At 44.3% G+C, this 15,153-nt stretch overlaps 1 protein-coding gene across 5 annotated transcripts in view; it reads right to left on the reverse strand.

Annotated features, from left to right (window-relative positions):
- wdfy3 (WD repeat and FYVE domain containing 3) overlaps window positions 1-15,153 on the reverse strand; it is a 127,115-nt gene that overhangs the window by 14,968 nt on the left and 96,994 nt on the right. For 4 of the 5 annotated variants that reach the window (XM_005921962.3, XM_005921964.3, XM_005921960.3 and 1 more), the window contains 14 exons: window positions 14,354-14,550; window positions 13,418-13,552; window positions 12,661-12,840; window positions 11,971-12,204; window positions 11,774-11,873; window positions 10,466-10,626; window positions 8,808-9,037; window positions 7,576-7,685; window positions 6,760-6,942; window positions 5,371-5,528; window positions 5,189-5,266; window positions 4,198-4,428; window positions 935-1,103; window positions 571-734 (listed from right to left, as the gene is read on the reverse strand). In XM_005921962.3, the coding sequence (XP_005922024.1) occupies window positions 571-734; window positions 935-1,103; window positions 4,198-4,428; window positions 5,189-5,266; window positions 5,371-5,528; window positions 6,760-6,942; window positions 7,576-7,685; window positions 8,808-9,037; window positions 10,466-10,626; window positions 11,774-11,873; window positions 11,971-12,204; window positions 12,661-12,840; window positions 13,418-13,552; window positions 14,354-14,550 (2,330 nt within the window). The remainder of the gene's footprint in view (window positions 1-570; window positions 735-934; window positions 1,104-4,197; window positions 4,429-5,188; window positions 5,267-5,370; window positions 5,529-6,759; window positions 6,943-7,575; window positions 7,686-8,807; window positions 9,038-10,465; window positions 10,627-11,773; window positions 11,874-11,970; window positions 12,205-12,660; window positions 12,841-13,417; window positions 13,553-14,353; window positions 14,551-15,153) is intronic. The other variant, XM_005921961.3, reaches the window with a different exon arrangement.

Genomic DNA, 15,153 nt, shown 5'->3' on the forward strand with positions numbered 1-15,153 from the left:
TGTGTGTGTGTGTGTGTGTGTGTGTGTGTGTGTGTGTGTGTGTGTGTGTGTGTGTGTGTGTGTGTGTGTGTGTGTTGTTTAAAAGGTCTTTTTATCAGATGAGATCCTGGGACTGGACACGCAGTGCAATGCCTCATCACATAAAGAAAGTCAATAACAGAAGACGTGAAACTTGAAATCTAAAACTTTAGAAATCAAAGATGCAGTTTGCTCGTGTGTGACTGTAAAGCAAAGAAATTGGAAAGACAACCAAAGTTCTCTGTCACACGCTGCCAACTAGCCAAAGCGAAAAAATCTGACTGCTGCAGCAAGATTAGATGTTCCTGCACAAACTGGAGAAATGGGAAAACATGTCCAGTCCAAACTCGCTAAAGACACCGTGTCACAATTCTGCAACAACTATGTGCAATCATTTGATGAATCGTCACAAAGTTCCCAGTCAATACTGAACAGTGTATTTGGCTGAAATGCGCCACCTGCAGCACAGGAATCGCTCAGGTGTAAAACACACTATGATTCTACTACTATGTTAATTATCCACTCATATCTATGTGCTTCCCTCGGACTGACCTTCTCTCCCTCCTCCAGGAGTCTCAGCAGGGACGTGTTGTCAGTCTTCTGCTCCTCTTCGGGGCCTCCTGACTCTAATAGCTGCTCCTGAAGCTGGTCCTGACTGTCCTCATCTGCACCGTCCGCTGTGGACCGCGACCTCTTCAGTGGAGCCTTCACCAGGCCTGAGGAGCACAGTGCAAACACAGTGTTACATACAGGCAACACCTCCTTACTTAAGATAGAAACGAATCAGCCCACAGAGAAGGACAGAACTCCTGAATCCATTCAGAAGATGAAACACTAGAAAGGAAGGCCAAATGAGGATTTCTCTGAATCTTACTCTACGTGTAACAGCATCAGTGTCACAGTGCTGTCTCTTTACCTTTGACTTTAGCGATGGTGTCCTCTCCGTGCTCCAGCTCTTGGTGCGTGGTCTCTCCCTCGGTGCTGTGCTCTACAGAGTGCTGGTACATGCCGGGGTTTCCGGACAGCAAACGCATGAAATACTCCTTACTGTCGTAGCTGATGGCGCGGCGGTAACGCAGAGGTTTCTGGGGAGGAGAGGAGGAGGTGAGACCATGTAGCACTGCATGACTCCACTTTGATTAGACTTAAAAAATTTGGCTTTGTCAGCGTCAAAACACAAAACACATGCTTCAGTTGGTTATTCTTCATCTTTATATTCTATGGATCAAAATAAAAGGTCGATATATTGACGATGCCTTGCACGGCTCCTGCGTGACGCTGCAAGAATTTCAGTGAGAGGAACATCACACAGGGCAGAAACTTGCTGCAATAGCGCAGTGAAGTGGTGACGTGGTTCAGCCTGTGCTGTATTTCAGATTTCCCATCCACAGGCAGCCTGCTTCATTCTTCCACTCCCAGAGTTAAAGCCAAATGCACTGGTACCATGTTATTCATGTTGTCACACCCTGTCCACAGACACACAGGTGGGCATTTGAATATCTGCCCGAGTCACCTTTGTGGTAGTTCCTGGTACTGCGCATCCCCTGGACCACATTTTGGCATGACCACATACACACACACACAGACTTGCATGGTTTAAAACAACATGTATGTTACGCTCATGCAGTCACAGCAAGCATCAGTGGGGGCCAAACAGGATTTTCCAGAAGGTACCTGAATACAGTCAAAGACCCCAACCAGAGGTGAGGAATCAAGGGGCACCAGAGGGGGACAGGCGTGCTGAAGAAGGTAAAGACACGCAGGATATGGCCATTTAATATCTCACACGGGAAGTTTTTCAATTAAGCAACCAAACAGCTCAAAGCCACATGATCCTACATATCCTCTTATTCTCATGCTAAAGTCTGGAGAGGCTAATTAAATGTAAAAAAGAACATTTTTAGATTTTAATTGGGAGAAATATTTACAAGGTTTGAGTCCAAATTTGCACATAGTGATGGTCTAACTGTTAGGGTTCTCTCTGTAGAGGCTGCGCCTCGCTATATAAAACAACTTGAGATGACTGCTGTTGTGAACTGGAACTGTCTAATGAGAAGTGAACTAAATTAAACCACGGGGTCATTAAATTAGCTTTATGTGTTTTTGGTTGTTCCTAACAAGAACATTTAAGTGGAATCAAATGGAAAAATCTTCAGTGTGGGGGGCGTGTCCTCCAATAATGGCCAAACAAGGCAGGCAAGCCAAAACAAATGAGCTCCAACGCTTAAAGTGAAAACAGCAAGCAATGGTATTCAAGTCCATGGCACAAGAACGGGGCTTTATCAAGCTGCAACTGCTCCTCGAGCATGATTAAATTATACATTAGCAACCAAGCCGCGGGGAATTTGGACTTAATTAAATTCTTTCCAGAAGGCATCAAAGGAGACTCTTCATAAAGTGTTCATGAACTCTTAATCTGAACTCCTAAAGGGCATCTTCAGGAACAGGGAGGTTTGTTTTTTATGCGTGTAGTTTCCATTTGAGCACTGCTGGATGATTTCATCTTTCGACAGCGACACACCAAGCCAGTCAACTCAAAGCTTGAATGTCGAAACAGAAAAAAGTAAAAAAAACAAAAAACTGGGAATCCCTGAAGCGTTCTCTGAATCTTCATGACCAAATAAATTATTGTGGAGTGGAGAGAGGCACCCGCGAGCAAACAGAGAGGAGGGATTATTTGTAGAGCAAACAAAGCTAAATGTGTCTCAGTGATAGGGAGAGTGAGCCACCGGCTGTGTCACGATGAGCTCATCCTACAGCTCTATTTAAGGAGTGTTTGCTGCTCTGCAGGGGATTGGCTGAAGTTACAGACACCAAGAAGGACATTTTCAATTCAATTCAAAAAGAAACAAACTGGATTTCTTTGCCATGTTTTATTGAAAATGCTTAAAATACTTTCTTTGCCATGTGTTCAAACAAATGCTCGTGCCAGTCCAACTGTGAGATTCAGTTTCAGCCTCTTCTCTTTGATATTGTTTCACTTTGGCTACATTTCATGCTGTCACAGTGTAGCTCACTGTGACTTTGGTGTCCTTTGTTATGCTTTCGGCTGCTTAGTTGACACACTTGTTGAATTTGTGGACATGGACTTGCACTACTGTCGGTGAACGTCTGGAAGTATGGGTGTTTTCACACCTACAGTTTATTCTGATCTGAATCAGTTGATCAGTTTGTAAACTTTTGGCTTTTCCCTGTTATTTTGTTTGTTTCCACACAGAGAAAAATTCAAACTACACACGAACCAAAACGCTTCACTACAAACCAAGAAACCAAGTGAGACTGTTCAGTCTGTCTCATTCGCCAGATGTGTTTGGGGCGGGAGCAACAAAAGTAGAAACGGGAAAAGGTTTATCTACATCAGGGGTGGGAACTCCAGGCCTCGAGTGCCGGTGTCCTGCAGGTTTTAGATCTCACCCTGGGTCAACACATCTGAGTCACATGATTAGTTCATTTCCAGGCCTCTGGAGAACTTCAGGACATGTTGAGGAGGTCATTTAACCATTTAGATCAGCTGTGTTGGATCAAGGACACATCTAAGACCTGCAGGACACCGGCCCCCGAGGCCTGGAGTTCCCCACCCCTGATCTACATCAATGGATCCCAGTAACTCCAAACCTGCTCAGGGAGCTTCATGGTATGGGTTTCCATGGCACAGGCACTCCTGTCGGGGTAGTGTGTAGGTGCCCCAGGTCTTTTTGTGTATGTAAATGTAACCTTTGGATTTAAAAAGGGAAGAAAATGCTGACGTGCTTTAAACCAAGTATTTAAGTCTATTTAAAAAATGACTTTACTGCACATTTGATTTATGACCCCAACACTTTCTCGATAGTATTACAGTCAGTAGTTTGTTGACAGCGACAGTCTAAACGCTTAACCTCAGGCTTAAAAATAGAAACACAAACCATGGGCGACATTACGCTGGCTGCATGCCTCTCTTTACGGTATTGTCTTATTTAATTTGCATCTCTGTCTCGTAATTAAACTGGAGAAAACTGAGATATTATGGAGTCAGAGGTTTTCTCCTGGGTGTAAAAAAAAAAAAAAAAGGTGCAGTTTAGATTTTAATTCGTCTTGCTAATGTCATTCCTCAAATGAATATTTACCACGAGTCCTTTCATATCTGCTAAAGTCCTGGAGGGGTTTGTGGGAACGTGTGAATGCCGATTTAAAGCAGAGTACCTGTGCTGAGTTGGTGTTGGTCTCCGTCTCTGGGACGTACGGGTAGTGGATGTAAAACATGTCATTGCGGACCATCTTCTTCCTCATTCGGCAGGGCCCCTCCGTCATTTCCAGCATAAACTTGTCCAAGTGGGAGCCGATTGGCGGGCCCCAGAGGCCTCGTTCACGCAGCAGCTCGTATTCGATGGATGCCCACTCCTCCGTCACGTACTTGAGGGCGTTCTGCTGCCGCTGCGAGACGGAGAGGATGGACGAAGCAAGAGTGCGGTGAGTCACTTGAAAAAATACTGCTATGAATTATAAATGTCACGACTGCAACACTGGGCTGTGAAATGTAGCCGTCCAGAGTTTCTCTGTGGTCCTGCAGTCACATCAGACTGCACTGTTAGAGCACACTGGTTTGTGCTGACGCTGATCACAGAAATAACTTAAGGAAACTTTACAAAAATAAACTTTGTGCAAAGTTGTTCTTAACTTTTGCACAGGACCAACAGAAAGTTCCCACCTGGTAACCACACGTATGGATGCAGGATCTGTGTGATCACAGCTTAAAACCATCCAGGATGAGTACAAACACTAGCAAGCATGAGTGAAAGGCTGTTATAGCTAAATTCGATGTGTTTGTGCATTTACAGAAACCAATAAAATAACTTTAAGCCTTCAGTTTTAGTTTTTCATCACATTTGCCTTTACAGCAAGCACACCTGAGAACAGGAGGGCAGCGTGGCTGTGAGTCACAACGTTTTACAGCTGTTCTGAACTTTGTAAGTTGCTCATTGTGCAATAACTGAAAAGACTGACACAAACTGTGAAAACAATAAAGTAAAAACAAAAACTACAAGAAGAAAATCATCTGTGAAAACTAGCTGAAGAGAAATCCAAAACACAAATTACATCTGAACTCGTTTCCATATGAAACACTGTCGTTTATTTAGGAGTTACTGCACCTTACATTTTGTATGCAACCTTAATGGGAGTTGAGATGCACTACCTCTTGATATTCCTTGTACTGCATGGCCACCAAGTCCCGGACAACAGCGATGTGTGTGAACATCCACTGGAAAGTCTCCTGTGGACCAGAAATACAAGCCTGTATTTGAAGCGCTCAGCCTCAGAGAGTACACGTAAGTAAGAAATGCTCGTATGTATGTGTGCTTGTTGTTTTCCGTGTACCTGTGCAGACAGGCTGTTCTTATTCAGGCTGTTCTCCTTCTTGTTGCGCCGGACGCCGGTCAGCTTGGAGAGGCCGAAGCCGCTGCTGACTCTGGACAGTTTGGACTGAGTCGCTGGTGCCACTGCTTCCCCACGACTGATGTACTTTTTCTCATGAACTGATTGGCAGAAAAGAGAAAAGTACATTCAGTTTTTTTTAACCTTGTGGTTATCTTAACAGTCTGCTGTTTACAGTAAAAGAAAACATGTAAGTCGATGACAGAGGGTGTTAATGCGATTTTATTACTTAAGTTAATCTGTAAAATTCGTGCTTAGTCTCTGTGCTCCAAAGGGAAAATGCACATTCCCTGATAGGAATGATGCAACAAAAATCTCCTTCCTCTGTGTGTTTACTAAAGCTGCCCACAAAAAAAATCAGACTCAAACCGGTAACGGAGAACGTTTGCCTTCAAAGTAAAAGTTGCACCACACTTTCCACAGCTTCACTGCCACACTACAGCGAACATGCAAAATACAGGCAACTGTGGCAAACAAAGTCATTGCACGAGGTTTCTGGTGCAGCACTGTAGACTTCTTAGCCACTTCTTTCACCCACTGACTGCCGGCAACCTCCAACAACCACTCACCAGCTGGTTCCTGAATACACATTTTCCCCTCTCTGTCAGTCTGTGGGGCTGAGGCCTGACCTGCACTGAAGCCAGTGAAAAGCAGAGGTTTCTCTTCTTCTACACAAACAGATGTTCGACAATAACTGTAGAAAATCTGAAAAGTCTGAACTACTTTGATCTGCTGTGGGTTCACAGTTTTGGGCATGTTTCACAACCACAGCTCTGTGATGCAGAAGTTCAGCTTTCCCAGCAAGAGCACAACTTACTCGGGATGTCTCCAAGATTTAACTAACACAGAAGGTAAAGGGGATTTTGTGAGACAGAACAAGTATTTACAAATTTTAATTTAATCATATCTTCTCTCAAAAATAATGCTCCTTCTACAACAGATATTTCATAAGTGCTTAGCAAAGGAAAAACATCTTAGGGCCTTTTCTACAAATTCAAAGAGAACTTCTAACAACATCTGGTTGCCTGCCAAAGAGCCTGGATCAGCACACGAGTCAAAACTTGGCTGGTGGATGACAGTCATTTACCAATCTGCTTACATAAGCAATAGCTTAGCTAAAAAGACAGCAGATCAGAAAATAACAGGCTCTGTCTGCAGGGCCGTGGGGTTACTTTACTTTGTCAAACAAAAAGAGGCTGACCTAGTTATCTCAAGGTTGCATGAGCAACACTCAGCTACTCAAAGCAGAGAAAAACAAAAACTGAGCTAAAGTAGGGAGCAGAAAGACTGCGTGCTTATTCCTCTGCTTGTGTTTTTCACAGTGTTACTGACCCAGGTGGTTCTGCCAGCTCTTCAGGGCCGGCTCTTCCAAAGCGGGACGGGCTGTGGCGATGTCCACGTGTCCTCTGTCATTGCAGGGCAGAGACACTTTGAAGATGTCCTCCAGCATCTGGCGCTTGCTGTGCATCAGCTCCGTCCACACACGGTTCACCGCCTTCAGCAGGAGCTGCCGCCCTGCAGAGGAACCACAATAATGAGTTTTCCTGTCCGTTTTTGTGCAGAGCAGTTGTAAAATTCCTTTGCAACACATAAAATATTCATTAAGCTCTCCCTCCATCTCTGTCTGTAATTCACCCACATTCACCTCCTCCACAAGCACAGAACAGAACATCTAAACACATGCCGCACCACAACATACAAAAATACAAGTGTTACACCTCAGCGACTTTCTGGGTTATTTTCACAGCTGATATATGAAGACGAGTGTTTCTAAGGCAAGAACAAACTCATTGGACTTTAAAATTACGAGTGAGGGGACTGATTGATTGCAACTGCAGGAGACGTCGCTCTTTCAGACAGATCTCTAAACCACTCGGGTTATTTTTGCACTCCTCTCATTTTCTCGTATCCTCTTATTTCTATTGTGTATCTTTAACTGTTCATGATCATCTGCTTTGCTTGTCATTTAAATACTCCATATCACTGTTAATCATAGCTGGGCCTAAACGATTTATAAAGTGTAAATAAACTGAAGTTATTCTGTTATATAGAGGATGTGTCACACAAGAAAGTGACAACAGTATCTGGGCAGAGGTCATCAGGGTCAGAGCGGCTCTGCACGCAGTCAAACACACGAATCTGTCTCACCCTCGCTGACGTCGTGGCTGTGCGTGGTGTCAGACTCGTTCTCCGCGGGCATCATGACGTGCCAGGTCGTCATCCTGGCCTCCGCCTCCAAACCGAAGCCGTCCACACTACTGCACACAAACACACACACAGGAGCTGAGTATCATGCTGCCCTGCAGAGAACTGACAGGAGGGTTTGATTATTTGGCTTCTCCATGGCAAACAGGTCTGATCTCTGCAGTCAAACACAGCGCCGTGTTAGAGAGGTTGTGTTCACCACATGGCTGGACATCCAGTCTGTCCACACCTGCTGCTGTGTGAGGAAAGAAATGGTGTTTTTTCCCCCAGAACCAGATACATCCCCTGCTATCACAATCCACCAGCATGTGAGCAAACCTGACAAAGTCCAGGTTTGAGAAAATAAGCATAAGGAGGTGTGACCCGGCGGTAATTAGTTATACAAACATTCCTGCGGGGGAGAGACTCAGATAATCTCACCGAGTTTAACTACAAGAACGGCAAAACAGTAAACAAAATAAACACACGATGCAAACTTTTCTTCTGTCTTCTGTGCAGAAAAAAAAAGGACAATGATTTGTGTTTTTTCTGTTTTCTAACCCTTTACGTCATTGTCCTTTGCAAACAGAAGTTGTGACATAACCGTAGAAAACGTGTTTGTTGATTATTTATTCCATGCATAATTCAGCTCTTCTGTTATATCAGGACATGTGGACAATCCAGAGCTCTTCTGCACTATGAAATCTGTTGAACACCTTTAAGTGTGAGTCTGAAAACATGCTAAACACTCCTATTTACAGTTTATTTAAAACAAAAACCAGCTTTTAAATCAAAGCATCCAAATAAAGTACCATCTGTGTACAGTGGCCACAACCAGCACAGCTTTAAGAGCTACGGCAGCACAGATAAAGCAATCAGCGCAACAAACTGGCAAAGCAACATTTCACTAAAGCGCTTCATTAACATGTCTTAATGCATCTCATCTATGTGTGTGTTTACAACCCAAGAATATTATTACTTTTGACCTTCAGGATTTACCACTGAAGTATATTATTACTCAGCCTAATACATATTGAAAGAATGATACAGGAAAGAAAATTTAGTTCAACGTATGAATAACCAATATCAGAGTGCCTACATACACAGCACCTGCTGGTGTGATAGATGCACTTCTATAGTCTGCTGCTATTAATCAAAGTAAAAAGCCTACAGCAGCCTCCATGTAAAGAACGTACCTCCCGCTGTGCAGGCAGATGAAGCAGTGAGCTAGGCAGGCCACAAAGTCCTGGTCGTGGTTGCCTGGCCCGAGCACCAGGTTGCGGTTGACGGTCAGGACCCGCAGGGCATCCAGCAGGGCCACCTGCTGTGCTACCGTCTTGTGGGGTCGGCAGAGCTGGTAGAGCACCGTCCGGTTCAGACAGTGGTAGATAGTGTCGAGAGAAAGTCCCTGCGAACGCCTCTTGGACTGGAGAATTTGGAGCGGGAGGAAAACAAGCGAGAAGCAGTTACGGCTGTTTACTGCTATGAAGTGCATGTGAATAAAGCTGCTGAGGAAAAATTTCTGCAGGAGGAGATTTGTGTTTGTAACGGGGCTACACTGAGTTAGGAATGCAGAGGATTGTGAACGTAGCTGTAGTGTTGGAATGCTGCTTAAGGGCCTCAAAGGGCCTTATTTGAAAAATCTGCTATTTATAAACATGTGTTTAGACTTTAAATCAATACTCTGCATGTTCATACTCAAGTGTGCTCTAACAGTACGCTCCAGATTTTGAAGCTTCCTGTTTTGTGTTAAAGCAAAACTGGGAGAAAACCAGTTTTAAGCCCGAAACAGAAAAAGTCTTAAAAACTGAAAATGAATATTATTCACATAGAAAACCTCTTTTCTAGTCTTACAGACAAATACATTTGGGACTGTTGGAATAAACCGGAGCACCTGGTGTTCACTCACACACCTGCAGGAAGTACCACACCGTGCCACCCATCACACATCTTTTCCTTTTAATCGACCACTTTGTTAAGGAGTAACTCCAGCTGGAGTTTCTCCAAAGAAAACTGAGTAGAAAGTGGGTACGTTTCAAAATGACTGACGAAATTAATAACAAATATATTCCAGTTCCAAACTGTGCGCCTCAGGATGAAATGGATGGCCATCGAATCCACTGAGGGATATTTCCAGGATTCAGGGACTGCATTATGGCTCGAAAAATGAATTACTGAAAATAATCTGCTTATCTTCTCAGCTGCACAGCAATGTGTACACAAACCACCGCAAAAAAGGGAAGACAAAGTCCATGCACGACTCTTTTTACTACGTTGCTAAAAGCATTTCCATGTAAGCATACGCATGGGGTACCACTGCAACCCTTATTTAGAATAACAAAACAAAGAAACTGAATCTAATAAGCAGCAAATATAAGAAACACACCTCAGCAGCCAAATCTCATTCTGTGCCCATCTCCTACCAAAATGAGGCCTGCAGGACCCCATCCATCTGATTTGCTCCAGCATCACTTTGCACTGGTTGCATTAACTGCAAGACGACTAAGGACTGTTTTCTTTCTTATTCCAGTTCAGGCGTCACAGACGCCGTCTCTCTGCCTCCGGCCTCTTCAGGAAAACGTCAGTCTGACAATGCAGGCTGCTCCCAACAATACAGGATTTACATTATGCTGTGTTTGTGAATCTAATGACTATTAAATGTGTGTACAAACCAGACAAAATACTAGTGCCTCCAGCTACACAATGTGAGTACATAAAGGGAGGACGTACGCTGCCTTAGACAGACAGAGACTTTCCGTTTGTATAACATCTGAAAACACTGGATTTATTTGGGTGAATCTACATTTTGGACCATCAGCTGACCAAAAATAGCCTGAGGTCATTTTGCTTGTACCTGTCCAATGAGCTGCACGATGAAATCCACCACCAGCTTGGAGTCCTTGTTGAACATGCCCTGCCACAGCTTGTCCACCACCCGCTGGGTGAAGTAGAAGACGTTGTTGACCAAAATCTGATAACTGCCCCCGCTGCTGAGGGGCAACGAGGCATCTTCGCCTGGAGAGAGAGTCAGTCACACATCTGTTAGAGGGTTTACAGATTATGATGGCGAATACGACCAAAATAAGAAAGAGAGTTTAAGAAGGTTCTCTGGTTTTTATTATTTCAGTTAATATTTTTTTCATCCTTAGTTTTTATTAACTATGAGCTCACTGACACTGCCTGATGGAGGTGCAAGTGAAAACCTGGTTACACCTGCCAGCTACGCAGTTCAAAGTCTGTGTGACTTTTGATTGGTCCCATACGAGAATAGAGGAAGTGCATGCCTGGTGAATACACAGGACTTGAGCGGGCGTCGCGCTGGTCTGTATTTCCAGGAGTAAGGGGGTCTCACGCTGCAAGCGTTTCCCCCTCATTACAGTAGAAACTGTTCGAGTGTAAAAACAGCAGCTTTTTTAAAATGATTGAACAAAACTAAGCATCTCACGCCTCTGCAAACAGATATTACCTTTGAGATTTAGCAGAACAGTGTGACAGGAATATGGGCTTTATTGATTATTTTGTGTTCTACTAAGGAAACAAAGAAAGGTAAGTGAGATGATTTTTGCTGTCTCACATCTTTTGAAGCGCACAGATTTTCTTTTCTTCCTCAGATAGATGCAGGACGATACTCAGGGGTGGGCAACTCCAGGCCTCGAGGGCTGGTGTCCCTGCAGGTTTTAGATGTGTCCTTGAACCAACACAGCTTATTTAAATGGCTAAATTAGCTCCTCAACATGTCCTGAAGTTCTCCAGAGGCCTGGTAACAAACTAATCATGTGATTCAGGTGTGTTGACCCAAGGTGAGATCTAAAACCTGCAGGACACCGGCCCTCGGGGCCTGGAATTGCCCACCCCTGCTCTAAACACAACAGAAACTGCTGAAGGTGCTTGCAGATCTCCGGCCTTCACAGTGATTTGCTGACTCATGATGCCTCCATCACAGTTTTGTTCAAAGCCAAAGAAAGAGTTAAGCTGTCCTGCAGCATGCTTATGTGCAAGAGCAGGATTTAAGCAATAAGAATGGACCTAATGAGCAGGGTGTCCGAACTAACTGTAGACTCCAGGGAAATAGAGAAAGTGCCATCAGTGATAGTGATGATACATTACACCCCTGCCTCTAGTTTGGAGGTGAGAGAAGGAACCAAAACTTTAGTCTACTGACCTAGAAGAACATCAGCAGCCAGTAGATGCTCCATGACGCTGTCCAGGATGTTGGACTGAAACTCCTTCTGCTGAGTTCTGGTGGAGCGCTCCGGGGAAGCCTGAAAAAACCAACATAAAGGGAAAAGTCAGCAACAGCCATGTTAGAGTGTTTCCTATCCATGCATCTGGAATGTGGGTTCATGTCTGTGTTCTTACCTCCAGCAGCATATCAATAATGGGTGTCTGCTTGCTGGCTGGGGTCATGCAGAGGTTGTCCATGATCAGAACCCTCATGAAGTCAAAGACATATTTTTTGGCCGGGTGGTTGGTCAGGGACGTCTTGGAGCCCACGTTGCAGTATTCAGACTGGCTGCGGTTCATGCCAGAGTCCCCAGTGAAGGCTTTGAACTCTTCGGTGGGAGAACTCGCTTCATCGTCCAAATCACTGACCTACAAAGAATGTGACCTTTATCAAGATCATCTTTCATGAACAGATCATTGTTTCCTCCAAGTTCTTGCTGCTCTGACCTGTGGAAATCTTAGCCATACATCTTAATTCAAAGGCTAGCACACTGCAGCTGTCCCAAACACCTTTTATTGTGAGGAAACAAACTGGAGAGCAAGATGAGAGGGCCCATGGCTCAGAAGGGCAATGAGTTACAGTTTTACTGAGCCTGAAGGGATATGTACAGGGTATCTGTTGTGTGTTGATGGGACTACAAATCAGAACGTGTGATCACAGCAAATTAAACTCTACATTTTTGTGGAGAGGAAGATGAAACGCTACTAGTTAGATATTGGAGCAATTTTAGGTCAAGATTAGATTTTCACTGCAAGTTCTTCCCTTGTGCAGAATTTAATTTCTATTTCGAGTTGCTTAAGTGAAAAAATAAAGGACAGACTTACCATCTCAGAGTACGGTCTGATGTTGAAGGGAAAGACAGCGGCTGCCAGGGCACAGAGGAACTCTGGGCTGTGCCACATTGGTGCAAGGTCGGACACGTTGTGGTAAAGGTATCTAAAGAACTGCATGAGTGTTACTGGGTACTCCCTGAGCCAGGAACCTTCCTCCTCTGACTGCCAAGGCTGGAAAGAGACAAAAGATGCAACGCAATGAAACCTGGAGAAGAATTTCCATTAAAGTCTCAGCAGTTTAACAGTTCAAATCTCAGACTGATGCAAAAAATAAATAAAGTCTTTTCAGAGCAGTTATTGACACTAAGCCCACGGGCGGTCTAGTGAAGCTTCTCATGCAGGGGATGAGCGCGCTAAAGGTGACGGGAGATTAGAAGAAAAACCTTCACAGAATCCAGACTGATCATAATCACATGTGAGTGCTTTTCAAGCTTGCTGTTAGGAACTGTTAAAACATGCACTTCTACGAAAAGGGCCTTGAATTTAATGAGCAAATAATGGCTTAAAAAGGTTCAACAATTATCCCAAAAGCTTTTTGTAGTCAAGTAGAAATCGCTGTGCAATCTTCCACTGTCTTTACACAAAAAACAAGCTTTGTGAAACTGGCTGCAGATTAATGTTCGTGTTTAGGAAACTACATTGGTAAAACACTTATTTAGAGCATGTGCTACTGTAGAGGAAGCTGGAAATGACCAAAAAAATAAAAAAATCAAGAAACCAACGCGTCTGAAGGTTTAGAGGTTCTCACCAGGTTAAGCATGCTGCGCAGCATGGCCAGCAGCAGGAAAGCAGCCTCAGTACAAACGCTATGGATGGAGGCCACCACCGTCCCACTGGATGCTGGCACGCCAAAGATGAAGGTCCAGATAGAGTCCAGATCAAACTGAGAGAACAAACACAGACACTGGGTTTGGGTCACACAGATACATGTAAATCTAATTAAACGAGTCCACTTTTGTATTTATTCATTAGCTGGTTTGACAGGTCAAATTCAGGTTTAAAAGTGAACCCATTATGCTCTTCCTCATTCAGCGTGGTAATCCCTGTGTTGCTTCTGCTGTCTTAGCTCTGTAAACCTTCTGTTTGAACAGGAGGTCGGTGAGGCAACAGTCAGAGCACTGGTCCTCTCACTGTTGGCTGGGTCTCACTGGTAAGATATAAAATGCATAACTGCAGAGTGGATGACCTGAGGGAGTACTCCGTGGCCAAGTATGAGATAAATAAGGATAATTCTGAACTGTGAATCGTGCAAAGTTCCCTAAAGAGTCAGTCCATCCAGCCTGTGATGGTTATCAGAGTTCAGGTTAAAGGGGTAACCGTCTAAGCAGAGATGCTCAGACTTCCCTCTCCCTGCCCACCTCAAGCTCTTCTGGGGGGACAACGAGGCCATCCAAAGGCAGCCCAGAGACATAATCTCAATCTAACCCTCCACCACCTTTTTCTGTCTGAGAAACACGGCCTCAGACTTTGAAGTGCTTCTTCAATGAATTCAATGAAGTCCTGAGCAGCAACTCCAAGAATCCTCAATTCACTGACACTGTACTCTGACCTGAAGGTGCAGGGACTCTAAAAAGTCCAAGAATACAAATCTGGAGCTGGAAATGAGCAGCATAGGTCCACTTTAAGCCCTGAGGCTAACAAACGTGTTTAGTTATTATTATTAAAGAAGGTTGGGTATACTAACATGTACCTGCAGGCTGTCTGGGAGCTCGATGACAGGCTGCTGCAGGAAGAGAGCCATGAGCAGGAAGTAGAGTTCAGGTACGTTGGTGTGTTTGGGCAGCAGTGTCTGCAGAACAGGGAATCCTGGGAAATGGCAAGCGTCCCGGTTGATCTCCCGCAATGTGGAGCGCCCGCCGGCACTGCGACCCACGTTGAATCCTAAAAAGAAAGTTGAGAGAGTGAATGTTAAAAATAAAGCACAAAGGTAAAAGGGTGGCACCCTATGACTACTGCACCTACAGGCAGCTCTACATGCAGGTGTAGTGCCCACTTTTGGGTTTAATGAAGCAAAGCTATGAAGGAGATGGCTGCAGTAAAAATCCAGGACTAAACTAACACAATCAATCAAAGCCAAACAGATTTGTTACACTAAAAGAAAAACTCCAAATCTGAATAAAACTAAGGACTTCTACCTGATAGCGCTCATTCTGTTAGAGCAAGTCTCTAATGGGGAGTTTCCAGAGCTAAAGCAATGGTTCTCAACCTGGATGTTTGCAGGAGTGTTATGGTGTAATAAATACAAATAAAAGACCGAAGTAGTGCTGGGCCATATTATACCGTTCCCATATCGCGATAGAATATGGGTAAAACGTGCATGCGCAGTGCCTTTGTTTTCATACGCACATGGCCGAAAAAGCATGGCGGCAACGGAGAATGAGAATGGAGAAGGCGGATCGTTGAGTGAAACGGATGAACCAGAATAGGTTTGTGAAAATGGTGCCACTTCAGTGATGTGGAACTGGTTTGGTGTTTGTCCGTCAG

Source organism: Haplochromis burtoni, unplaced genomic scaffold, assembly GCF_018398535.1.
Source record: "Haplochromis burtoni strain Fernald_Lab_line unplaced genomic scaffold, NCSU_Asbu1 Contig_43, whole genome shotgun sequence".
Taxonomy (NCBI): domain Eukaryota; kingdom Metazoa; phylum Chordata; class Actinopteri; order Cichliformes; family Cichlidae; genus Haplochromis; species Haplochromis burtoni.